The 27,921-nt window shown below is 37.4% G+C and overlaps 1 protein-coding gene across 2 annotated transcripts; it reads left to right on the top strand.

Moving 5' to 3' along the window:
• The first annotated feature begins 2,235 nt into the window (after positions 1–2,235).
• efhd2 (EF-hand domain family, member D2) lies at positions 2,236–27,921 on the top strand. 2 transcript variants are annotated; one of them, XM_051902816.1, is made up of 4 exons: positions 2,236–2,395; positions 24,008–24,155; positions 24,313–24,447; positions 24,656–27,921. In XM_051902816.1, exons 2-4 carry the CDS (start codon positions 24,042–24,044, stop codon positions 24,785–24,787), a joined length of 381 nt encoding a protein of 126 aa, XP_051758776.1. In that variant the 5' UTR covers positions 2,236–2,395; positions 24,008–24,041; the 3' UTR covers positions 24,788–27,921. The 2 variants fall into 2 exon arrangements, with proteins under 2 accessions (XP_051758776.1, XP_051758775.1); XM_051902815.1 differs by lacking the exon at positions 2,236–2,395 and adding an exon at positions 6,347–6,909.

Below are 27,921 nucleotides of genomic sequence, written 5' to 3'. Positions count from 1 at the left end.
GGTCCTGTCATCCATGTGGATGTTACTTTGACATGTACCACCTACCTAAGCATTGTTGCAGACCATGTACACCCTTTCATGGAAACGGTATTCCCTGGTGGAGCACAAGAATGAGTTTGAGGTGTTGACTTGTCCTCCAAATTCCCCAGATCTCAATCCAAGCGAGCATCTGTGGGATGTGCTGAACAAACAAGTCCGATCCATGGAGGCTCCACCTCGCAGCTTACAGGACTTAAAGGATCTGCTGTTAACATCTTGGTGCCAGATACCACAGCACACCTCCAGGGGTCTGGTGGAGTCCATGCCTCAACGGGTCAGGGCTGTTTTGGCAGCAAAAGGGGGACCAACACAATATTAGGAAGGTGGTCATAATGTTATGCCTGATCTGTGTATATTGTATGATTGTACATCATTTTCTTTCATTCACACACCCAGTATTTATTCCTTATTTAAATGAGGAATGAAATGTAAGAAAATGATGCGGCATTATCCTGTTCCTCTGCTTAGGCGTGTCCCTGTTTAACTTGTTTACATTGTAGTTGTTGCTGCCTTTCTGTGTGTTCATTTGTCTGACTTTTATGTCCTTATATAAATTAGCTCAGTAAGGCCGGAGGGATCAATACACATAATGCATTTTAAAATGATTTATAACATGTCTGAGTCTTGTAGCACACAAATAACTAAATATGTTTATCAAGGCACATCATGTGACCTCATTAGTATGTAATTATGATCTCAGTGCATTTGTGTACAAGGTTAAGATTCTCTCGAACTCTTTCCCTTCCCTATTTATACAGTTCATGGAATTCATATGACAGAGAGCTCAAGCATGACAGTTTAAGGGTGGGACAACATACAGCTCTCTGGATCAAATCAAAAGAAACTCAGAATTATTCACATATACAGTGATCTCACCTTTGAATTTGGCCAAGCAGATGTTTTTTTGACTGCCTTAACTCACACTGAACAGATGAAGTCATGGTCCAGCCAGCATCTGTCCTTGACTCGTCTCAAAGCCTATTGTCATTAGTTTTGACAAGGTATTGGTTCCAGATGTGGAAAAAGATGGTTGTGTGTTGCATTTCATGTCATTCTTATAATTCAGTGTATTATAATTCAACAAACAAAGTGACTAAAAACTTTGCTGCAGCTCAGCTGATATAAGGTCACAGGTTTGTCACATCTGCAAGGAATAGACTTACTGAAAGAGTGAGGAATTGCAAAAAATTTTGTCAGCTAAACCTTTTGACAAAATATTTTATCCCCTGAGATTAATATTTTGATAATTTAACAACACAATTGCATGTTCACATACAGTTTGATGATTTAATGATCACATGACATGCAGGTAAACAAATTAAATATGTTTTATTTTGATATTTTTTAGATTATTTTGACAAGAGAATGCAAATCCACAGTGTGATACAATATGAAAGTAATATTATTATAATATTATATATAATATTAATTACCGGGATACCAGATGAGCGGACTGATACAGTGCTGCCTTGGTTGGTGTAATTGAGTTTACATAGATTGAATGCGCAGTAATTTGCTTTTGGATTAAATTATGTCAAATGGTTAACTATAGGCTTTCCCTTTGTTTGTAGTTATATTCTTTTGTTGTATTGGTGTTTTGAAACTCGCAGACGGCTGTCAAACCAGATCTGTTCAAACCTGTCTATTGTTTCTGAATGAGTCCAGTAAGTTTCATCAGAAAGCTGCTCATTTTCTCACTTTACTGGCAGCAGCCTGAATCAATAGTCTCACTGGTCTTGTGTTCATTAATAATTCACAAAACAGCTGATCCTCATTGTACTGTACTAGCAGATCTGTCAGTGTATTCTCCTTTGGGACTAGTACTGCCATTATCCTCTTTGTGTGTATGTGCATGTATGCGTTTGACTCCAGGACAGACATAGAGCCTGAACTAACACCATCCACCACAGGCTCGACTGCAGGGAGTTTTATAGCCAAACATCACACTGTGTCATTAATAGATTTTACAACTCCAGCTGCACCAGCTAATTCATTATTTAGCCTAATGTGTTTTTAAGAGTCATAAACCCACTGCTGTAAATAGAGCCTAAATCATGTTCCCTTGAAGTTGTTTTATTACAGACTCCAAATCTGAATTTCCTATTGCCTTCTGCGTGGGTGTGTCTGTGTGTGCTTATAATGGCCTCAGTGGGGTAAACAAAGACCTGGCAGGAGACGTTGAAGGAGAGAGCGTGAGCTGCAGACTTTGAACAAAGAACCTGAATAAGAGCAGCAGAACTGTAAAATTGGCTTGAGTTACACAGTCTGTCTCAAATGCTTGGAGAGCTCCCAGCTCATTGAGCTCAGTGAAGCTTACGGACACAAACACTGCTTTACTATGACCACCCATCGCCAAGTAAGTGCACACTGAATCAGGCCTGGGTACTGCGATTGAGTAAAAGACGTCAAGATATTTCACATAATTTGCTGCTTTTTTCAGTCATAGTGGTATAATCTTTCATAACAATTGTATAGCAAAATAGTTAGCAACCTAATTTTTAAGTCACCAAAATAAATTCTTCTTTTTTTATTGAATATTGCCTCATCTACAGCCACCTTTCAACAACGATCCAATGATCCTATCAATTCCTGATAGACAAAATCAAGTCCTGCCCTGCATTTTTTTTTTTTGTCGTCTTGAGAAGCCGCTTCGCTCAGATATATTTCACAAAATATAGAAGAAAAGACGATTGAAACTTTTGTTTCATGTTAACTTGATAAAAAGCCGATGACAGCTATAGCACCCTTTGTGGCAATGTTGAGCAATGCAACGTTACTTTACATAGCACCTTGAATCGCAGTCTGAAACATTTAGGGTGCGTTCACACTTGTAGTTTGGTTCATTTGGCCCGGACCAAAAAAGAAAGAAAAAAAACATTTAGTCCTGGTCCGATTAGCGTTCAGATTGGCAATTTTATCAATGAACCAAAAGATACTAAACCTAAAGGCATAGGGATACATTCACAACCTGATTGGTCGGATTTTATGACCTATTGCCTATTTTGAGACGGAACTTACCGAACATCCAAAACAATGCCGTGTGCTGAGGTAACTGCACTCGTTTTGTGTGTGTAGCCTGTATATGATGGTATTTTGGCCAGCTGGGAACTCATGAAGAGCTTATAAAATGTGTAAAACAGCAGCGGGAATCCCTCCGTCACACACACAAACGATCTGCTGGAGACGCGCGTCTGATGCCTGTGATGGGCAAACTCGCGACTATGATGAGAGAAAAGCGATATGCGTGAGGATTCTGTCCTTTTTAGGGTCTCATCTTCCTGTTTTTGGTTCATTTACATGTCTTTGGTCCATGTTGCGGTCATATATCATTCGAACCACACCAGAGTTCGTTTGGAAGTGGACCGAGAGACCCATCTTTTCAGGGGTCTCGGTCCGCTTGTTTGGTTCGTTTTAATCGAACCAAACATGACAAGTGTGAACGCACCCTAAAACGAACCCTGGTGCGATTGCTCTGTTAGTGCGGTTTATTTGAGCATGTGTGAACGCTGCCATCCGAACCCTTGTGTGCACCAAACAAGCAGACCGAGACCGCTGAAAAGATGGATCTCTCGGTCCACTTCCAAACGAACTCTGGTGTGGTTCGAATGATATATGAACTCAACACGGACCAAAGACATGTAAACGGACCAAAAACAGGAAGATGAGATCCTAAAAAGGACAGAATCCTCACGCATATCATTTTTTTCTCGTCATAGTCGCGAGTTTGCCCATCACAGGCATCAGACGTGTGTCTCCACGCAGCAGATCTTTTTGGTTTTGTGATAGATGGATTCCCGCCGCAGTTTTGACTCCTTTACACATTTTATAAGCTCTTCACAAGTTCCCAGCTGGCCAAAATACCATCATATGCAGACTACGCACACACAACGAGCTCATTTACCTCAGCACACAGCATTGTTTTGGATGTTCGGTAAGTTCCGACTCAAAATAGGCAATAGGTCATAAAATCCGATTAATCGGGTTGTGAATGTATCCCTATGCCTTTAGGTTCGGTATCTTTTGGTTCGGTGATAAAATTGCCAATCTGAACGCTAATCGGACCAGGACTAAATGTTTTTTTTTTCTTTTTTAGTCCGGACCAAATGAACCAAACGAACCGAACTACAAGTGTGAACGCACCCTTAGAAATGAATGCAAACGTTTTGTTTGTATGATTTAAGTAATAAATTAAAAAAAAAATATATTTTGGTGAAGATATTTGACATAATCTGCTACTTTAGTCAAACATAATGCTGTAATATTTCAAAACAATGCATATTTATGTTGGATAATTGCCTGTTTCCCTTTTTATCCAAAGTTAACCTTTCTTTTTCTGCATGGTTTCCTGTTTCTATTGTCACACACAAAAAATGGACTATTATGAGATTGGGCATCCATCCAAAGACCAGATTCAAACAGCTCACACTAGCATGATGCTCATCTACAGCTAGCGCTACATAGCTGAGGGCTGTGCAATCTAACTAATACACACATAAACACACACACTGACTCTGAAGCTTAGATATATTGTGATACCTTGTTTTTCTAGATCATTGTCAAAAAATGATGTTACTTTCTAATGAGTCTCTCTAGAGTCCAGAAATTACCATGACCTAAACTAACATAAGTTAAGTTTTTGGATTTTAGGCACAAAATTATTTGAGATTTGCATTACTGCCAAGTAATTTCACTTCATGGTCTTATTAATCTTTTAATTATTTTATTACATTGTTAATCATTCATACAAATTGGTCAGAGACAAAAAAAGAGATACTTAAAAAAAAAACACACAAAGAGGGCTGAATAAGATGGATGACAGAAAGAGACAAGGGGAGATTCCTTTGTGTGTGTGTTTCTGCTACTCTCAGCTTGCTTATTTTGTCTGACCCATATATCCCACAAAAGTACAGAAAGCAAGAATGATTACAGTTCACATTTCCTTCAGGCAAAAGGCCTTCCCGAGTAGTAAAAGGAGTCCCCAGTGAATTATGCTTCTCATAATGTATCTGCATCTTCTCTGGGGAAAATAGTGTGTTTATAAAACAGACATCTGGAACCATGAGTACTGGCCCTTTTAATGTAGACTGCTTTTCACCATCCACTACACAAAGGAAGAATTTTCACTGTGTGGTGGTATTACAGCATGCCAAATCACATTTAGCTCCTCAGAGAGGTGTGATGGTCTAAACACTCCTTTCTCTCAGTGTTGAAATCCTACGTTTCGTTCTGTCTTTTCCCATATAAGGAGAGAACGCAGGTAGTGAGTGCAGCCCCTCCTCTATAACTAGAGGGGATGTCTCAGATAGAGACAGAGTATGTGTGTGTGTGTGTGTGTGTGTGTGTGTGTGTGTGTGTGACTTCCTGTTTCATGAATCAGCCTTTAGTCACTCAGCTGATGTCTTCAGATCTAATGCTGATATAACACCTAATAAACTGGCAGCACATACATACCCACATAAATGCAATTTCACATTTTTGTGAAATAAACAAACTGTTATGTTTATCTTTTATACATGAATGTGTATCTCAAATTCCTTATACTTAGAATATGCAGGGGTTTTTTTTTTTTTCTTCAGAACTGAATTTAAGGAAAGATCTGATGAATAATGTGAAATATATTTAAACAGTAAAATGTAATATACAGAGCTAGGACATTTATTAAGAACATAGTCAGATTAGCAAAAACATGAATCATTTAATATTAAAAAATTAAATAATATGTGTACATGCAAGATGTGATGAATTAGCACAACTGAAACGACAAGTGTTTTGGAAATTCAGCGGAAATCTTTTTGCAGGCATAACTTCCGTGTGGGTCTTATATTTCAAGTAGACACATCAAAGTCAATATGTAGCTTTAACCAGTTTAAACCACTTGTTGGTACAAAAAAAGAAAACAGTAAAATGAATAAATAAATAAAATAAAATAATAAAATACCTAAGCCTTCTAGGTTGGCCTATACTATTGATGTCAAGATTTAACAGCTCAATATCTATCTTTTGAATTAGTTTTAATTTTTTTTTTTTTTAGGTTGTTTTATTTATTTATTTATTTATTTATTTATTTATGTTGGTTGCTCATGTACCGTCATGAATAAATTAATGACAAATAAATTACGTCATCTCCCAAATAACTATAATAATAACAACCTGAAACTACATACACATGCGGTGAAATTATATTGTTGTGTAATATAGGCTATCAAAATGTATCATAGCTAAGGTGTTGTATCATATAAGTGGTCTTTTGTGTCCGGTGCGTCTCTTTAAGAGGCGTGGCGTAGTGAAGCGGTTTTGTGTCCATCTTACTGCATACGCACGAGCTTATTTCACCGTCAGCGGTCACGGAGGCGTCATCATACGCACGAGCGCTGTCCGTTTGAATCAGTGGGTTTTACAACCGCGTATCCCTTCGCACAGTTATAAGTCGGATGATTTGCATTTTTAAACGTTTTAACCAAATGCTTATCTGAATCTGGATTTAACCCACTGAACCTTTATATGGACTGCGCGCTTTGCAGCATTCTGCGTGTTTTCCTACTGTATTTTGCCCGTAGATAGTAGTTAGATTTCAGAATAAGACGAAATGGCAACGGACGAGCTGTCATCGAAGCTGAACCGTCGGCTGCAGATCGAGGAAGGCGCGCACGACCCGGTGGCTTTGGACGAGTCTCACGAGAACGGAGCTCACGAGAAACCGGCCACGTCCAGCGCGGATTCAGAGCTGGGAGCCAAACTGCAGCGGCGCGGGGAGCTGAACGAGGGCGTCGGTGAACACCAGCAGCCCAGCATGAAGGTGTTCAACCCCTACACCGAGTTCAAGGAGTTCTCGAGGAAGCAGATCAAAGACATGGAGAAGATGTTCAAACAGTAAGTTCCTCGTACCAGCTGTCATCCGCAGCGCTGCTGCAGCAGATGTTAGACATGTGCGTGTTATCTCAACCCCCAGAGACAATATCTGTCTGTCCATTTATTTTGTCCAATTGTCCATCCATTAACCCTAATGTCCTAAAAGAAACATTCATCTCTTGGTTTAGTTTAAAATAATTTTAAAATGGAAGTTCATATATCAACATTATTTATTTAGTATGCTTTTAATAAGGTATTTATACTCGTATTTCTGTCCTATTAAATCTAAACTGAATGTTTAAACAGGAACAAGCTGTCTAGTTTTTTTAATCTATGATACTTTTGTCACTCTCCATTCTGCAGCAGTTGTTTTGGCTGAAACTCTTTCACACGTCTATGAAAGGACCATAACCTCAGCCCCACCCAAGTCTGTATCATTTATTCCACATGCATTCACACATAGATATATGTAGGACTTTAAACCATGGGTTGAGAAAGTCCCTTAGGTCATGGTCAGGTTTCATTGTGTCTCTAACCAAAAGACATGCCGTGCAGTCTAGACTGCCCAGTATGACACAATTCTGTTACCACCTTGGCCCGATTCTTAGTGAGACCGCTCTCTTCCTTTACAATTGATGAACGAAAGCAGTTTAAGCTTTTCCTCCATGTTTCAAAATGAAACTATTGTCAGAGCTTTTTGTAAATACTGTACGCTGCATGCAGGGTTGGCAGGGCCTTTCATGTCAGGCTAATTTCACTGATAGAAACAAAAGAAACTCCGCTGAGCTGAAGGCTGGGAACTGGAGGCAGCTACGGGAAGCCGAATCTTCGTGAGAGTCTCTCCAGGAATGTGTCCCCTGTGCTCTCTGTGGTGGAGTGGTCAGTCCGAAGCCGTGACTGTAGGGTCGGTTTCACACAGGCCTCAGAGATGTGGGAAAGGGGGCTGGTTGAGAAACTAGCGCACTGAGGAAGTTACGGGTTCCTCTCCCCATTTCTGCTATCAAACAAAGCTACCATTGTTGTAAATTAGCCAAAACAGGCCTCCCAAATCTGTGTGAGGAGCCCTTTGCATCTAGATGAGTTGGCCTGTGTAGCATTTTTCGTAATGTCACAGTATTTCATTACAGATTCACAGATTCTTTTTTTTGTTGTTGTATTATTTATATACTATTATAGTATTTATTAATATTTTGAATTGGCTTTAATTTTTTTTAATATATTTTTAGTATTAATTTTAGTTTAAAGGGATAGTTCACTCAAAAATGAAAATTCTGTCATCATTTACTCATCCTCAAGTTGTTCCAAACCTGTATGAATTTCTTTGTTCTGCTGAACGCAAAGGAAGATATTTTGAAAAAAGTTTGTAACCAGGGCGTTTTGGGGCACCATTGACTTCTGTAGTAGAAAAAAAAATACTATGGAAGTCAGTGGTGACCCAGAACTGTTCTGTTTCACACATTCTTCAAAATATCTTCCTTTGTGTTCAGCAGAACAAAGAAATTCATACAGGTTTGGAACAACTTGAGGGTGAGGACAGAATTTTCATTTTTGAGTAAACTATCCATTTAAGTTTTATTAATTTTATGCACTTTTCTAAATATTTCTATATAGCTTTATTTTTATTTCAGTTTTAGTTTCTTATGAGATTAAATGAAAATTGTCACTTAGTCACCCTCATGTCATTCCAAACCTGTATGACTTTCTTCTGTGGAACACAAAAAAGATATTTTGAAAAAAGTCTTAGTATTTCTTTTTTTTTTTTTTTTTTGTCCACTCAATAAAAGTCAACATTGGACCCCATGAACAGAAAAAGCTGAAACATTTAAAAAATATAATCTTTTGTGTCTTGCAAAAGAAAGAAAATCATACAGGTTTGGAACAAAATGAGGATGAGTAAATGACCAAAATTTAGTTTCTAGTTGAACCGTCCCTTTAAATAATTCTTTGTGAGTAATCTGCATTAGAGAACAATTAATTATATGACTGTTCAACTGTTTAATCTAGTTGCAAAATGGATGTGATACCAGTGTATCAAAAAAGTTTCGTTACCTCTAGATAACCACATGGGCGTTGCAAAAGTAGATAAAGGCTTGCTGGTGCTAAATAATTGTATGTAGACTATTGTTTCAGAGTATCACCTTTTCTATTGTGCCTGTAAATGAGTTTCTTGTGCAGCCAAACACTGAGTTCACTTTGTAAGACCTCACCCAGGGTGAGATACAGTACTAGTTTAATTCGGTCTCTTTGATGGTGTAGCCCTTGGCTTTATATGGGCTAAATGAAACCAGTGAGGTGGTTTCATCTTTAGGAGAGTGTGAAGTGTGCATAGCTCTCTTTGTCACAGAGGAAACAAAGCCTCTGGTTACTTCACAGGTTAAACATTAGCTTGAGATTTTCATGGTCTATTCCCTTTTAAGAATCTTTGTGATAAGGGTTTTGTAAGTCAACATAGTCGTTTAGCTCCATACAGGTTTATGGCAACAGAGGATTGTGCATCTCTTCAATTGATTTATTACTTTCCAGCTATATAATGGATGTTTGTGCTATTGCCTGAAGCCCTGAATATAGATAACGAAACATGGATGAGACATAGGCGGTGAGGAGGCAGGTTGGGAACTATGACTTTCCAAACTTATGCTGAGATTCTTAGCTTTGCATTACTGTAGGCACATTCAGTACAAAACATTTAAAAGCTTCAGTTGCAGTGAATGTTACTTTCTAACTGCTTTTGTGCAGAGGGAGGCAGAAAAAAACATAGGGAGAGAGAAAGAAAGCTGCGTAACGGCCACAGACTGGCCAGAGTCCAGCTGATAAGAGGAATGCAGGCTTTGCCTTGCCCTTAGGCCACTTTTCAAAGGGATTCAAAACATTTGGTTCAGGGCCAGCATTCAAACCCATATTTTCTGGGTGGTTTTGTAGGGAATCTTAATGTGAAACTGCTAAAACTTTACGAATGGTCATTTATCTTTCATGGTATGGTTGTAATAAGTAGTGATTTGCATATTTTCTATTTTTATCAGAATAAAAAGGCCCTAGCCCAGATGTTTTACATATCTGTTGTAATTGATACACATGCATGTATTGCTCACGGTTGGCCAAGTACACTACAATACAATGTAGGAACAGTCCTGTGCACCTGTTTTGTTTAAAGATACAAGGAATTAAACCAGAAACCTCTCTGGTTGCTGCTCTTTTAGGTGGCAACATCTACAAAGTTCATAGAAGAACAAAACCCTGTCTTAGCCCGCAGTGCAGTCACAGTAATATTGATTTTTGAGCAGATGCAAGTTTAGCATTGAGGATTATTCACGAGGAATTCATTCGTGTCAGAACATGTCTTGAAGTTTCTGTGTATTTTCACCTCACCAAGAAACATTTTTTGTTTACATTAGATATGGAAATCAAACTCACATCTGGCTAAAATTTATATATTTACTAGGAATGCACAATATATCAGTACCATATTGGTTATTGGCTTTGCCATTGCAATTTTCATAATCGCACTAATAATCGTGTTTAAACGATAATCGCGTTGAAGTTCAATGTTGTTTTTCGTATCGTGCGATAAATCGTGCAGCCCTAATATATATTTATATATATATATATAGAGGCTATGCACATGTCACAGGTGGGAGTCACTGCGGTTACACCCACTGAGTGGCAAAAACTGAGTGGCAGTGTTGGTGTTCAGCTTAAATGCAGCGAAAACACACAAAAAAAAATCTAAAATGGGAAAGAGCTGTACGATTGACTGTACAACAACAATCAACAATAAAACAGAGCTATCTTTTTACAGACTGCTGAAAGCTAGCGAAAAGAGAAGCGAATGGATCGCTGCAATTCGCAGAAACTACTGGAATCCAGGCATTGAAACGTGGACTTGCAGTTACCATTTTGTTTGTGTTGAATTTGGGGGGTAAAATGATAGTTGTCAATTAAATATTTACCTGATTTGATCATCAGGATTTAGATCCATCTATTGTATTTATAGTGTTATCAAGCATTCACAGGCTTTGCTTTATGTATTTTCCTGACATCAAATCACTGGATCACTTGTTCTGTGTTAAGTTGTAAGGATCACTGTTGAGTCCAGTTTATCCTTACTAGCTCCAGACTTGTTGCAGGATGTTTTGCCACTTGCCAGCTAAGGGGGCATGTCCCGGCGGGCAAAGTGACATCAATGCATACCCTCATTGACTAATATTGAATATTTAGTGTACATGCTCATTTCCCACTTTTTTATATTTTGATTACCTTTACTGTCATCAAATCTTTAAAAACTCTTATAAATTAACACAAAACTCAATATGAATATTTATTTTTCATATTGTCGATTATAATGTATATGTTGTAATGCCAAAATTTACTTGTAGAATTTAAAACGATTGATTTTACCAGTAAACGGAAATCCATCCCACTTCTGCATGCCGTTTTGAGATCTTTTAAGGGACAGCTATCTTAGATACTATCTTAGCAGATGAACTCCAACCCCTCTTATCCCCTTATCCCCCCGCTCATTGGTAATACTGTCTCTGATAATGTGAATGGCAGGGTGCCCTAATTGGCTGAGAGATTATGTGTGCAGACCCCATGCTGTGCCTACATATGAGCGAGGAGCTTTAGTCCTGTGAGGAGTGTTCCTGCGGAGTCGCCTTAAGTAATGAAGGCAGCTGGAGATAACTCTGCGCTCTTCCTCTTTCTGCCTGCCCTTTGTTTCCTTGTACACTTTTCTCCAGGCCATATTTCCTAGAAAAGATAACATCGGAACATTTAGGAATGTTTAGACATAAGCCATAACATATCTGCCTGGGCACAGAGTTGTAGGAGTGAGTTGTCAGAGGGAAAAATATTGCTTGTTTCTCATTGGCGGCCATCATAAACTCGTAATGTCGTAATGTATAATGTATAATAGCAGAATGCAATGAACACTTCTCTCTAGAGCTCATATATTTGCCAAGTCCTTAAATGGTTATGGCTTTCTCTCTGCAGAGTATGTGATTATTCTCTAAATCACCCATTTCCTCATCTCTGAATATCCTGCATGTTTAAAAAGCCCCTTAGCGCAGTTCAGTTTGGATAGCAGGATGTTTTTGTGCTTCTAATATGATGTAGATGCATTAAAAGTAAATACAGCCAAGGAATTTATCCACAAAAGCTCCTGCACGCTGCCAAATCGAACTGACACAGTGACCTAAGAGGATAAGACAAAGTTAGAGAGAAAAGGAAGCCAATCAATGCATGCTGTCTCAGCAAATATGATATTAAAGGGGGTATTTACACTTGGTCACTTCAATATATTTGAGACGGATAGAAAGTGATCATTCAAACCATACACACACCTTAAATTGGAGTCTCTGAAACTTTTAATTCGGTTCCCTATTGGTTTGCTTGGTTTTGCTTTCCTTTTAAAGGCAAAGTTTAACAGCAATATGTAGTATAAAAGACAGCCACCAAAAGAGCAAGGGGCGTGTTTTCTTCAGAAGCTGCTAATGATTGTGTAGGTGTGAGGTTTATTTAGACGCAAACCAATGTTTGGCAATCACACACAGTCATCACATGCTCACAATGACTCATTTGGGCAGTAGGAGGTGCATTAGATTGGCTGTTATGTTTCCAGAAAGGCCATATGTAACCTCAACACTCCTTCAGGAAGTTCTGTAGTTCTTCTAGTTCTTGTTCATGCTTTGCACTCTCTGCTCACTATAAATAACCTCTGGGATTGTGTGGCCATTGGCTGATCCGTGAAGGATTCTGCTTAAGGACTAATGGTTAGTCACCTGGTCTATAATCCCAGCAGATCAAGGTTAGTGCTGCTTGTAATCATCCGCTACAGCGGTGGAGAATGCAGTGCATTGCTGCATTATGGGATTGCATACAGTCATGCAAAACCTTTGTGCTTACCTCATTAAATACTCATGAGCTTTGTACAGTCACAAAAACATTCATGCTTTTAGTTAGGGCTTTCCCCTAACATTCAACTAAATATTAGTTTAAGAGCAGAGGCTTAGTCTTCCAAATATGAATTAGTTAGTCACAAAAAAAAAAAAAAAAAAAAAAACTCCACAGGAATTAGCGAAGTTACTCAGTCTGTGACAGAGTGTTAAAACAGCTGGTCCATGTGGTAATTATGTCAGGCAGGAAATCCAAATGTTCGCCTATCATTCATCGATCTCAAACATCACGCAAATCGTAGCCTAACGTTAGCCACTTTACATGGCTGCTCGCTCTAACGTTAACCTAGATAAATGTGCACTATTATTAGGCGCATATCCAAGTGTTCATGCGGAGTATGGAAGCTAAATTAGTATGCCGTTACTGCATGACGTTTAACTTAACGTACATTTCTCTCTATTGGCGTATCCACTATACTGTGTAGATTGAGTCATTCATCTTTGTAGCCGAAACTGATTCAGAAAACACTAGTTTATCACTAAATAATTTAAATTGTTCAGATACCATCGTAGCTTTCATTGGCCAAGAGGACTTCTGACCGAAATGTAAAGCAACCAATCACAGTTCATTTTGTTCCGCATCATGTTTAGGGGCGTGAAAATGTAAAGTCGATTTACCTACGATAACAAACTGGCTTACATCTAATAAATTACTCATTCAAGAAGGTTGTGCAAGTTCACAGCAACAATGGCGTTGCAAACGTCACATAATTTGGAAAATCCAGCATTCAGTTTATCCTGATTAGCGTTTATTGTCACAGTTGTAAACACGACAGCTTTCTTCTTCCATGGCGGTTTTTGCATCACAACGGCTTTGTTTCCAGGTGGAACGCGACACACACGTTTCCTGGAAATCCTGGAAAATTCAACCAATCAGATAACAAGTTTGAAACTCCCAAAGTGTTTCACATTTTGTGTGCCTTGCGCATCAGACTTTCAGCCAACTGTCCGTGACGTCTGAGGCTGAGACTAGGGCATCCCTACTTTTAGGGAAATAGTTAAAAATGTCAATCAGCAACAGCAAGTGTGTTAACTGGAGTGATGAAAAGAAACCTTTATTTTACTGTGTTTTAATGTGACAACCAGAACAGATCTACATAGTGACGTTTACATAGATGGATTAGCAGTTTTTAAAACGGGTTACATGTTTGTTGTGTATAAGATAAATAGACAAATAAGAATGTTAACCCAGGATAAAGTGTAAAACATGGACCAAGATAACACAGGATTACCATTACCCAGGGTTAAGAATGACCTGTGATAAGCCTGTATGTGTGTTAATCTCGCTCTCTCTCTCTCTCTCTCTCTCTCTCTCTCTCTCTTTCTGCTTGTTTTCAAAAAGTTATATTGATGTATTAAATTAATTAACTTGGTTACTTAATTTAATATATTAACATTTTATATTAACATTTTGTGATTCCACGAGTTCTGTATTTCAGAACTGTATGTTCTTCAATAAAAACAATAGCAAGAAATAAAAGAAACATGATTTCAGTATAGTTTTCAGTTTTTTAGCATTTTAATTTAGATTACAGTTAAAATTATCTTTTATTTATATATATATATATATATATATATATAATATATATATATATTATTAAATTAAAAAACATGTTTATATTAAATAATACTTTTAATTCATTCTGTTTGCTGAGGCCTCCTGGTTGAGAATCACTAGTTTGTATGTTAACCAGTACTGCACTGCTGTGACTCATGTCTTTTTGAGAATGCTTCATCTTTTTGTTAATAGTCATCAGTGGAGTGGGTGGATAATGATGGATCCATCTTGACAGTTATGTAAACCTTCATGCTTTTAGCATGTCTTCTTTATATCCGCTGCAAGTTGGATTGAAAGTCAGGATTGAGAAGCCTGGTTCATCTTTATCTTATAATTGAATTTTACAGGCTCAGGTTCAAGTGGAGAAGCTGAAAATAAGCTGAAAATGATCTGAAACATTTTGCTGTCAATATTCTTGATTGTAGAAGTTTCAAAGCAACCATTAGTGCAAGAAGCACAAGTGTGTGAAGGGCTTTTAATGCTATTGATCTCAGCTAATTCATGGGGGAAAACTGATTTAAGTGGGTCAGATGGTGGTGGGAAGGTCATGTTCTGGAGAAATATGAACAGGAAGCTGTCCGATTCTTTGTAGAAAAAAACAGAGCACCTTTGAAAGCAGAAATTTATTCTCTAACAGTGATCTTTGTGTTTTTTGAGTAATGCATTTAGCTTAATTTTTTATAAATCAAGAAAAAGGGGGAAACGATTGCTGTGGTTTCGACTATCCTTTGCCAAACAAGTCTCACATAAGAACACAAACAAGCTGATCACTTTTCAGAAAAGTGTTTGTATCTTCCCTTTTATAGGTTACGGTCTTTTAGAAATGATTTTGTGTAGGTTATTAGTTTCAAATTTGCGTATCAAGTTTTGTGCTTGATAATATGGGGAAGTTTAAATTCTCCAAAGATCTGTTGATGTAATTGACCTTGATTTCATTCTGTTTCTTATGTTGAGGCTCGCTGTTGTGTATCTTTCTCTGGACAATTCCCTCATCCCATCCTATCTCCAGAAATCAAATCGAGTGTGAATGATGTCATCACACACGCTGTACAGATGTGTAGTGGATGTAAAATGCTGAACCACACTTTTTGGGTGTGTGTGGTCCTGATTGATCAAGCCTGTTACGCTGGGCCATCATAAAGAATGTGCTCAGAATTGATTGTGTGTTTGTGAGGGTTTTCCCATGACTTCTCCCAGCTGTTGCTTGGCAACCTGGGATTAAAGAGATTGGCAGGAAGAAAGATAGGAAAGGGAGGGAGGAGGGAACAGAGTTGGTTGGTCACTCCTTGTGCGTCATAGTGCAGTATGTAGTTTTGTCCATGATGTGCTGATATACAATAAAATGCTATGCTGCCACACTACTGTCCTTCAGACCACCTTGAGCTGCAGTCTGGAATACTGCTGTCTCTTTTTAGCTCCAAGACATCATTCCACTCCAATTTTCGTAATTAAATCAGCAGTAGCTATAGGCATGCATTAAAGCGTGACTGTTCAGACAGGCGTGAGTATTTAGGTTAGCATCATGCTGCATTTTAATAAATTTCGGCAATTGCTTAATCCCAAATCCTGTTACATGCCTCACATTCTGACAAACAGTTGCTTTCAAAGTCCACAATGCACAATCCATTTAGCTCCAATGGTTGGTTTAAGTAAGTCTGCATGAATTTTAATGGTGGTATTTTAGTACACCGGCGTTAGCATTGACTGTTTTACTAAATGTTTTTCACTTCTGAACTCAGCCCCAATTAACCTCAGCTGTATTCAGTCCTACCACAAGCTTTCAGAGTTTTAGTGTACAGCATCATTACACACAAACACAAATGTTTTTAAAGATGCCATGATGTATAGATGTTACCATGTGATTACCAAGAGTTGCCTCTTCGCACTAAAGATGTTATTAATCAATCTCACCTCAGCTGTTGCCGACTGTTATGTATCAGACAATCTCTTGTTTTATGGCTGTCCTGCGGATACATTTACATTAAATTTTACAGAAAAATAAAAATGTAGTAAAAAATATTGTGATAATATTAAGGGTGCTCCGATCAGGATTTTTGGGGTCGAATACTGATCACTGGAAGCAGTATTACCTGATACCGATCATGATACTGATCACTGAAATAAACAGGCCAACTGTTCTTAACAACAATGTATTTTAAGTATAAAAAAATGAAGGGAAGAGAAAGTATCATGAATTGACAACTCTATTTATTGGCAAGCAACATGCAACATATTCCATTCCCTCTCTTAGAAGTGATTAAGAACAACTTAGAGCTTAACAAATATAGCATTCCTGTGAAATAATCAAAACAGAACCGTCTTTATCAACAGAAAGTAATCAAATGTAAAACAACACTGCATAGTCTTCACTGTATAAATTAAATATAGATTAATCCTACTAAATCTAAAGAGCAGAGAGTGAATTTCTCTTTGTCTTTTGATTAACCTTAATGAAACAGATGGCAGCAGGAAATGGCCGCTGTCACTTTAAGACCGAATGCACGGATCCAGTATACTGTTACACATGTGACTTATTTCCCAACTGTTTGTTCACTTTAAGCCCGGAACACACCAAGCCGACGGTCGGCCGTTGGGCAGTTTTTGTTCGTCGGCTGACTAAGTTTTCTCAGTGTGTTCCGCACTGTCTGCTGAAGTTGGTCCTCGTCTGCTTTTTTCGGCCAATTCGACATGTTGAATCGCCGTCGGAGCTCGTCAGTCAGTCGGGCCATCTGATCATTCTGATTGGCTGTGCAGCTACTGCCACCTGCTGGTACGGAAAGGCATTTCTTCTTACGCAGGCGCATAACGGACGTGCTACTTGACCGTCTGTGTCAAGCGTCAGTTTGGTGTGTCAGGGCAACTTTGGACCCAGACGCTGCCGACTTGAGCCAACCCCGCAGTCGCCACTAGTTCGTCAGCGTCGGCTTGGTGTGTTCCGGGCTTAAGACATAACCAATGATGTTTAAGCGAATACTCACCGAGCCGGGCATTTTGACATTTTTTGTGTTTTTAAGCGCGAACCTGAAGCTCAGTTCGCTTCGCTTTTCTGTGTTCCTCTCCATCTCGCATATCCAAGTGTTTGTGCGGAGTTTGGTAGCTAAATTAGTACCACGAATACTGCACGACATATTTAACTTAACTTCCACGTCCACACCATCTTCTCAAAGGCTGGCTTCATTGTAAGCAAAACACAGAGCTCATCTCCCCCTGACAACGTGGACAAACGTGTTCCTTTCTCATAATATGAGAAGTCTATTCCTGTGGGATATTCTGTAAAGTCTCAGAGTGTGCAACAGTAACCAAAGGTGGCGGAGCTTAGCAAAGAGTCATTTGTATTTTGTCAAAGTCCCAAACTCATTTCACTCTGTGGCCATATTTGCAACGGTTCCAGGCAGCCATTTTGGGCATGCAAGACAAACGCATGTCTGCTTGAATAGATAAATACTGAAATCTGCTTGTCAAACTTGCATTTAAATAAACTTTGAATCAGCAACAAAATCTGACATGAACTGTCCCATAAATGTTATTTCCTATGCTCAAATAGCAGTCCCAGGTGACAAGTCTGTTTTAATGGGAACCAGAGCTTCTAATGGCAGCTGCAGTGATGCAATGACTTATAAAAAAAACAACTAAAAATTGCCTACTGGCTTTTTTATTTAGATTTATTGCGTGTTGCATTTTCTCCTATTCATTGTAATTTGAGTGAATGGTCTTGTTACATTTACATTCTTTGAGTTGTCCTTCTGAAGAACTGATTCTAATATCAGTTCCTTTGTAAATTATTTTTGAGAAGGAATTTGGAAATGCAACAAGTACGTTTTTCTGGTGTCAGTGCCGAAGTAGTAGACTGAACCTCTCACAAGACTATTCATGCATTTCCTGTTCCTCATTCTCTCTCACTTGCTTTCTGAATCTATGTTTTCCTACAATGTGTCAAGAATGCAGGATACATTCAGCACATTCGTGCCTGTCTTTAGGAGCAGTCAGCAGTACCGCAGCTAAACCCCCATTAGCCGAAGTCCCTGTGCTCACCTCCACCACTGAGACTGCACAGGAAATTGTTGCATGTTTAAACATTTACCTTTTAAAGAGCAAGAAAAAAATTCCTTAGCTTTCATTCAAGTTCAGACTTGCATGGAGAAGTGTTTCAAGAGTTCCTGAAAGGGGACTTTTTAAATACACAGAGCACAAATGTAGCTACATGCTAGCTTTCGTGTACCTTCTCTTGACTTTCTTTATAATTACTCATCAAACTTGATTTCTTTCCAACAACAGCAAGGGTTCAAATGCAGCTATCAGCAGAGGCAATCAGATGAGTCAAACCTTTTTGCGAAGGCAGAAGGAAGTCTGAATCTGCTCATGGCTTTAACTGCATCTCTCTCATGGTCATTATAAGGAAGTGCTGATTGCATTTGCTTCCTCAATCATTTGTAGTGTGAGGTGTTCAAGTTAAAGACTTATTTGGGCAAAAAAATTTATCTTCCTCAAGTTGCACTTGGTGACAAAAAGGGGAAAATTTCTTTATTTCAGCTTCTTGGGCAGCTTCTGCTCTGCATTTCCATATAGATTGTAAAAGCTGTATTTGGTAAGAATATGGCTCATGTGTCCCAGATTTGTGCAACCAGCTGAGATGTTACTGATTTTGCCTGTCTTTTTGGGTTTTTAGCACTTTAGAGCTGTTAATAACCTGTGACATGCCTCAAACCACACAGATATGTTACAGTAGATTATTTTTTTACCACTTGATCTTCGTCTTGAATCTACACAAACTAAGATACAACTAAGATACACACAGAGCAGATGTTTTAAATTTTTTTGTAACCCTTTCATAACTCCAAACTTTTCATGGAACAATTGTAATCAAGTATTGTAATGTTGTGAGTTATCGAAGAGTTTATTGGTTTGGTTCAAGGCTTAAGACTAAGTCTATGTTATTTTTTTAAATGTGTAAATGGAGAAAACAAATAGGAAATATAGACTACCGTTCAAAAGTTTGGTGTCGATAAAATTTTTTAAAAATATATTTTTGAAAGAAGTCTTTTATGCTCACCAAGGCGGATTAATAGACCCTTTTCACATTTCTGGGTTTCTCAGAAGCGGAAGTCGTAATAGTTGGGTAAAATTCTATAGCGGTGAATGAGAGAATACATTAAATATATTTTTTATGTTTCCATTTGCTCAAATAGCAAAAGAAAAACTCCACAATAGTGTTTTCACAACTTTCAAAAAGAGGAACAAAATAGAGAGTGATTGATAACGGCAGTCAGAAGATAGAAAGATGTCATTTTTACCGTCACTCCCATAGCTGCTGTATTAGAAACATCCTCACAGCAGTGTTAACTAGATTTTTGTAATTTGATGCAAAGGTAATATAATACTAAGTATAGAGTTCTAAATGTACATACGTTTTAAAAAAAAATTAAAATATAAAAAACTTTTTTACGATATTGATGACCGTTAAAACGCGTCAATCACAAGACTATATTATTATGATGATATATGTAAAGAGAAATGAACTGTAAAAGAACTGTTTTCTATTTTAATATTTTTTTTTAATGTAATTGATTCCTTTGATGGCAAAGCTCAATTTCAAGCAGCATGTTTAGAAATCATTCTAATATGCTGATTTGGTGCTCAAGTAACATTTCTTATTATCAGTGATAAACAGTTGTGCTTCTAAATAATTATGTGGAAACTGTGATACTTTGGATTCTTAGGATTCTTCGAATAGAACGTTTAAAACAAAATGTTTAGAACAGCTTTTTTTTATATTTTGTAACATAGAAATGTCTTTACTGTCACTAATGATCAATTTAATGTATACTTGTAGAATACAAGTATTAATTTCTTTTAAAAAAATCTTAATGACTCCAATCTTTTGAATTTTAATGTATGTTAGTCTTGGAACCAAGTCTGCTGGAAACGTGCCATATTGATTAACATGGTTTTGCAATGAGATTTTTGTAAATTTGGAAATTTTCTGGCAGGCTATGTAAGTTTCTATGTAAATGAGAGTTGGGCTGAACCAAAAGATCATAAAATTTACCATATTCAGGCTAAAAACACCTGCTGAGCATGACTGAGAGAGGAAGTGTCGCTACTTAACACAGTGATTCAGCTTGACTGATGACAAAATAAAAAGAATGCTGAAAGTCTAAGACTGGTAGTTATCTTTGGCAAATCTGGGTTATTGTAGAGCGTGAGGAGGTTTTCAGAAGTAAGCATATGTGATTTCAGGCATTGAGGCTTGACTGCATAATTAAACATGGTGGATTTAAATTACAGCTGACCTTTAATCGCACTGGGCATGCTTGACCTTTCTTTTGTTAAACAGACTAACCGTATGCAGATGTAAATTATTGATTCAAAACCACTATGGACACTGGTTGCCCGGTTTCTCAAGTGATCTGATTTTGCCTTGTAAAAATAAACCACCAACTCAATCTTGCTTGCCTTGAAATCACATTAGTGTGTTAACTGCTGCTGTACTGTAATCCTTACCAAACCCACGATAGCAGCATCCATAGAGAAACACGACCTTCACAACGGCTCAGATGCTCCACAACAGCAACCCCTCATCAAACAGCATTTTTCAGAGCCCTGTGATCAAGGTTAGCATGATGTGTCAGATGCCACAGCATGAAGAGTTAATTTGAGAGATTTTGTGCCCCTGAACATGAGCAGACTCTTTTGGCCTTTGAATCACTGATAAGAAGATGTCAGATAGTCTGTGATACAGGGTTAATTATGTGTGTGAGAGAGACCTGGCATCAGCAGGGTGTCTCGTGTCGGTAGACAGGAATACAATAGCCATGTCTCTGAGGCAGATGGACACACTCCATATTCATGAGCAGGGTGCATGCTGGGATTGCCTAGAAGGAGTTAATGAGGGAGATAGAATCCAGTAGGAATCGGTCAGAATTTTTTAATTTTATTTCATTTTAATATCTCGTACTTTAATATCTCCCATTTTATTTTAATATCTCTTATTAAACTTTAAATATCTTTTTTTTTTTACTTTATCTCCTACTTTTATTTTATAATCTCTAATTTTACTTTAATATCTCTTACTTTAATATCTCATATTTCATTTTACTTTAATAGCACTTATTATATTTTAATATCTTATTTTATTTTCCAAAATATATATGTCCAAAACACATTGTAAAGTAATCTTAGGACACTATTGGGTGAGCCGAATGTATCTTTCAGTGAAGAATGTAGAACAAAATGACAAGAAGGAAGTGAGAATCAAAGGAATAAGATTTTTCAAATAGTTGATAAGAGCCTCATCCAAAATACATTGGCCTCTACTTTTAATAAAATGGCCCTGTTGCCATGGAAACATAAAACCTCATCTTTGGGCAATATGTGTGTTTCTGCTTGTGTTTGTGGATGTGTGGAGGAAGTGGTCTCATACATAATGATTGAGGGTGAAAGGAAGTGACTAGTCCATCCTCACAACACATTTCTGCATAGCCACTCACTCACCCACATAGAGTTTTCTGACCTTTACACCTGAAAATGTGCAACTGTGGATCAGTTCAGCCTGACACCTTCTCATAGATAGAAAAGAAGAGGAGGCAGATTAATGTCTCTCTTTTTTTCTTTCTTTCTTTCTTTCTTTTTTTTTTTAGCCATTAGCGATCACATCTCTGCTGTACCACAGGAAGTATGTGTGTGTTTGTGAGAGAGATGTAAGATCAACAAGAAATGACTGAAATACACTCAGGCTTATGTTTAGTCTGCAGATTTTGTTTAAAGTTCAAAAATGTTAATGCTGCCAGATGTACACACTGGTGTCTTGGACTGCCATTAACTCAATAAATTACCAGCAGCTCATAAGCTGTTTATTAAAAATGCAGAGGAGATGTACATTAAGATGATCTCAGCAGCAGGTATAATTAATGGCTGACTGTTAAAGAACACTTCTGTTCTGACTGATGATATTGATGCAGGCAGGTCAGCTTTAATTGATTCCTGTAAGTTTCAGAGTGCAATGTATATTACTCAGCCATATTTAACTATACACAAGTGAAAACAAGACAGGTTGCACTGGTGCCTGTTGCATACTGCTAAGACTAGTCTTACAAGTTAGTCATCAATTTTGTTTCAAGACTGTTCATAACTTCAGTTACATAAAAATGTAAATTGGTCTAATTTAATAATAAAATGTAAGACTGCAAGTTGGTCATGCTAGTTCTTAAAAAACAGTTTTAACATAATGGCTATGTTTATGCAACTGGCCCCTGGTGAATACCTTGGTTTGGGGAGTGGAGCCCACTAAAAGGCCTCAGAAAACTTCCAATGGTTTTAAAATGAGTTAAATTTAGTTGTATTAACTTAATCCTAATGGAAATGCTAAAAAACCTAGAAAATAAATATGTACAACATTAAACAGACATCTAGAAACATACTAGAGGTCCATATCTGCTTAAATATTATAATATTGTCTGGACAAAGGCAGCCTTTGAGTAAAAAATGTTGAGAACCACTGGTGTAGATCATTCAACCACCACAAAAATACAATATGTCTTAAAATATTCCCAGAGATTTTTATTTATTTATTTATTTTTAAATTTATTTATTTTTTTGATGTGACAGGACCTTAAGACGGCACAACTGATTGAACAGACTGACTGTACATCTATCCCTCACAGACTCGTTTTCTTTTAAATAAAATTAAATATGACTGAGATCAACACAACAATTTAGAATATTTGTTGAGAATTGAATTGCCTGTCTTGGCATTTTGAGCTTATACATGTTGGTGAGCTTCAGGTGAATATAATTGCTAGTCACTCAGCTCCTACTGCTTTATGAAAACACTTGGCTTTTCTACCTTTTTAGGGTTTTTTTAACCATTATATTGAGATCTTATGAGATATTGATTTAATTATATTGAAAACAGCTGAAGCTTTTTGAATAGTTGGTATTGTCAGTAAAAGATGATACTAAAATGTTAACAAGAGCTGTGTTCAAAATCGCCCCCTATACCCTCATTCACTGTTCCCTGCATTACTTCACTAATATATTGAATGAAAACGGGTGAGCGAATTCAGACAGAGTGTGCCAGAATTTGAAACTTAGTAAACTGGCAGCTCCAGTACTATTGAAAACATTTATCTTGAACTCTGTCATGGAAACTAGCATGTATAAACCTTAATTAAACAATTTGATAATCAATTAAAAAGGAATTTATATCTGAAGGATATTACGCTGTACTCACATTGGACCAGCGGTTTTGGATGATTCAGCTGCGGGCGCCATCTTCTGGCGAGATGTGGGAATTCAACCGGCATGACCCTCACAGTGCATTATGGGTATTCTCTAGCTGTTGAGTGTACATCAGTTGTACACTCGTTATTGCAATGCATTATGGGATTGAATGAGAGCCCTATTTAAGGGTATAGGGGGCATTTTCAGACACAGCCAATGTTTTCCTACTAAGTAAGAGGCCAGTTATTCTTCAGCACTGTCCTCTATTGATCATTGGAGTCATTGCAGCAATATCACCAGTGATGAAATGGGCAGAAACATTTTGATATTATAATATCAGAAACATTCTGATATTTCAGCTTCAATAATTTGGTTGCTTGTTTTTGTGCAGGTATGATTCAGAGAAGGATAACTACATCGATCTGATGGAGCTGAAGTTGATGATGGAGAAACTCGGAGCACCTCAGACTCACCTGGGCCTGAAGAACATGATCAAAGAAGTAGATGAAGACTTGGATGGCAAACTCAGTTTCAGAGAGGTAAATGCTCCTGTGTGTCAAAACATGAAACATTTGATTGCAGATTTGTCTGTATTTCACAGCACAATGTATATTATGAAGAGCCGTACTTCACAGGAAACTACTATTTTCTGGTGTGAACATTCCCCTCATTAATCACCTGCATCCTTTCCTCTAGTTTCTCCTCATCTTCAGAAAAGCTGCAGCAGGAGAGCTGGCAGAGGACAGCGGACTTCATGTCTTGGCACGTTTGTCGGAGATTGATGTGTCAACTGAGGGAGTGAAGGGAGCCAAATCATTTTTTGAAGCAAAAGTAAAGAATCATGACATTTAATACTTTTTTATTTTCACCCCTTAGTCTAAGTTTAGATTAATTCATATTATTAAACCCATCATAGTCTATGATAGCTTTGTGTTTTAAAAATGACTTTAATTTCCTGCCTAGATAAGTTGCATTCAATGCCACTGATAAGAAAATGAATTTTAGGATTACCTAAAATGTATATTTTCCTCTGTGACAGGTGCAGGCCATTAACGAATCAAACCGGTTTGAGGCAGAAATCCGCCAGGAGCAGGAGGAGAAAAAGCGTGAGGCGGAGGAGAGGAAACAAAGACAAGCCGCTTTCAAAGAATTGAAGTCAGCCTTCAAATAGCCGCATCGACAGCCTCGATTTACTCATCTACGTGTGTGTGTGTGTGTGTGTGTGTGTGTGTGTGTCTCTGTCTGTCAGTCATCAGAGTCCCCCGCAATCAGAGATACTATGCAAGGCTGTGAAACGCTCAGAGATCCATGCAGATTCATCTTCCTGAGAGAGGAACACCTGTGTAGTTTGCGCTCATGAGCAGATCTCTTGTCTAGATTTATCATTGCCTCTTTCTCTCGCTCTCTCTCAGGCTGATTTTGAATGTGAAGCCAGACACTGATCTCAGTACACTGGATTGGATTTGTTCTGTTTCAGTCGCATGAGTATATATGTACCGTTGTTCATTCACCTCATCGTTGCGTCAGTATCGTTTTAGCTTTAACGGCATCTTGCGTCTTGTTCTTGTCGATGCATAAGTAGATTTAATTCTAACGCTTAAGGAGTTTTAAAGGTTTTTTTAATCAACTAGTACTCTCAGTATGCCACATATCCTATCCGTTGTATTCATATCAGTGGCAATTGCACTAGTGCAAAACATAATTCTCTGGTTATGCAGGAAATGCTTTACACTGTACCGTAACTGATTAAACTTTCCTCACTGACCATTTAAACATGAGAGGATAAACATTAGTGTACATCAGATCTCTGCTCTTGTTCGCAGATACATTAAGAGCATAAAATAGTCTATATTTTTACTGAGCAGAGAGAGAGAGACGGAGAGGTGGTTTTGGGTGTATGTGCATGTGCGGTGATGATTATAATGGTGTTAGTTGAGTGTTTATATATAGTTTTTTGCATGGTCACTGTGGTGTTGTTTTCCATACATGGTTCCCTTTAGTCTGTAAGGTGTCCAGTGTTAAATGTATCACACACATGCTTTACAATTGGTCTATAAAGTCACAATGAGAAATGCCTGTAAATTTTAAAATGGCTTACTTCTCTCTTACAAAAGTAAGTTATTGCAACTTCGTTTCAACAAATTGTGTGGTTCATGTCAAAGGAGTTGTCATCAGGACAAGGTCATCTGACTGTTTAACCTCTGAACCCCTGTATTGTGCTTCCATGTGTGCTTAACAAGCAACATGCTGCTAATGGGGTTTGTCAGATACTTGATGGATGAGTGAAATCCACCACCTCAGCTTTTATTTAAAGGGATAGTTCACACAAATTTCATTTACTCACCCTCATGTTGTTCTAAACATGCATAACTTTCTTCTGCTGAAGACATAAGATATTTTGAAAAATGTTTAAACACTTTTTGTCCATATAGTGAAAGTAAATGGGGTCCAGAACAACATAGGACCCCGTTTACTTTCATTGCATGAAAAAACAAAACAAAAAAAACAGCTAAGACATTTTTCAAAATATATTCTTTTGTGTTCCACAGAAGAAATAATGCCATACAGGTTTGGAATGACATGATGGTGAGTATTTTTGGGTGAACTATCTCTTTAAGTGTCAACTGCCTAAATCAAAGTCTGGCTTGCTTAATATTTGTCAAATTATGACCAATATTAGAAGCCTTGCACAACATTCACAGTGAGATGAGGTGAAAGTAAATGTGTTTTATTAATAGAATAAAGACATTTGATTTATAAAAAAATATATAGGCACGGCTGTTCTGTAGACCTGGTGCATGAGTTCCAGCAACAAAATGATAGAAATGTCAAATGTTATTTATTAAATATCTAAACAGATTTCAATGTTTACTGTGACAACATTTGAAAAATGAGGGAACATTTTTTATGGAATCATCAACAAGCTAATGAATTGAACGTTTAATGGTCATGTGACATGCAGTACACTGTGGCAAAAGTAACTGAGATGCTATGTATAAAGACAAATCTATATTTTCATGTGATGAAAATGAAAAATTATTTTAGTTTTGTATGGAAAGGGGTCTTGTGAAAAGAAACATTCTTATTTTCTCAATATCAATTTTGTTGCCTACAATCTCGTCTCCCTGCTATTGTCTGTGTATCAGATATTGCTTAGGTTTTTCCATTACAATCAAATAAATAAAGGCACAATACCTTTATTCTTTTCTACATTGGAGACAATATTGTTGGCAGTTGCTATGCTTCATGTTGTTCCTTGTTTCTGTGTTCCGAGTCACTGGAAAATGTTCTTGTTTGTTCACTAGTTCTGTGGAAATTCAAACCGTAGGTGTATAAATAGTTATCTCCCAATCTTTCCAGCCATCAACACTTTCTTTTTCTTTTGTTACCTACTGTTTAACTGAAAAGTATTTTGAATATTGGGTGTTAAGGGGTTAATATAGTAGTGTATATGTTATTGATTGGTGAATGAGGAGTCGACCAATGACACCAATCAAACAACTATTGCATTCTGTTAGAAGCCATGCGACATTGTCTTTTTCTTTTCTTTTTTTTTTTTTTTTTTTTTTGAGAGAGAGAGAGAGATTTTAGCTGTTCCATTGTTGTTGTGCCAAATGACTTTGTACTTCGGTACTGTGTTAGGCTTGTTTTAGTACAACATTCCACTGTAAAATTCCCTGAAATCCTTCATGATACTGATTAACAGCTTCATCAGATATCATTTGAATTAATATGAGAACAGCTAATTAGAATTTAGACTAAACATCACTGATCTACAATATTGATGTTCTATTAAATATGTGTGGCATTTAAAAAGTCACAATTAGTAATTAAAATCCCTCTTTACAGTTTTGGTTCTATAATTAATGTTTGCACATCTGAGTAACTAAAATAGAGCTTTGGCAGTATTAACATCTGTAGATTCCTGTGTAAATCTGCTCTTTCCAAGGCAGATAACACAACATTTTTAAAACTTTTATTTGAACATTATTTTTCTTCTGTGAAATGTAATGCCAAGATGATGAGAAATGACATTGGAGTTGAACAATTTCATCTTATGGCATGTTTATATAGTTTCTTTGTTCCAGCGATTTGACAATGGTTGAAAGAGCCTTGAACCATCCTGACCATATCTGTACCTTACTGTCACTGTCTCTGTCAGTTGAAACTGGTGGTTATGGTATCATACTCTTATAGGCTTATACATACTGATATGTGGCTTCTATAATATGCACATTTATTTTTGATTTTCTTACTAAAATGTATAATTATTCTTGTGACAATAAAATACTTTTAATTTGGAAA

This window comes from Ctenopharyngodon idella, chromosome 8 (genome assembly GCF_019924925.1).
Source record: "Ctenopharyngodon idella isolate HZGC_01 chromosome 8, HZGC01, whole genome shotgun sequence".
Lineage (NCBI taxonomy): Eukaryota > Metazoa > Chordata > Actinopteri > Cypriniformes > Xenocyprididae > Ctenopharyngodon > Ctenopharyngodon idella.
This window is presented reverse-complemented; position numbering and strand designations above follow the sequence as displayed.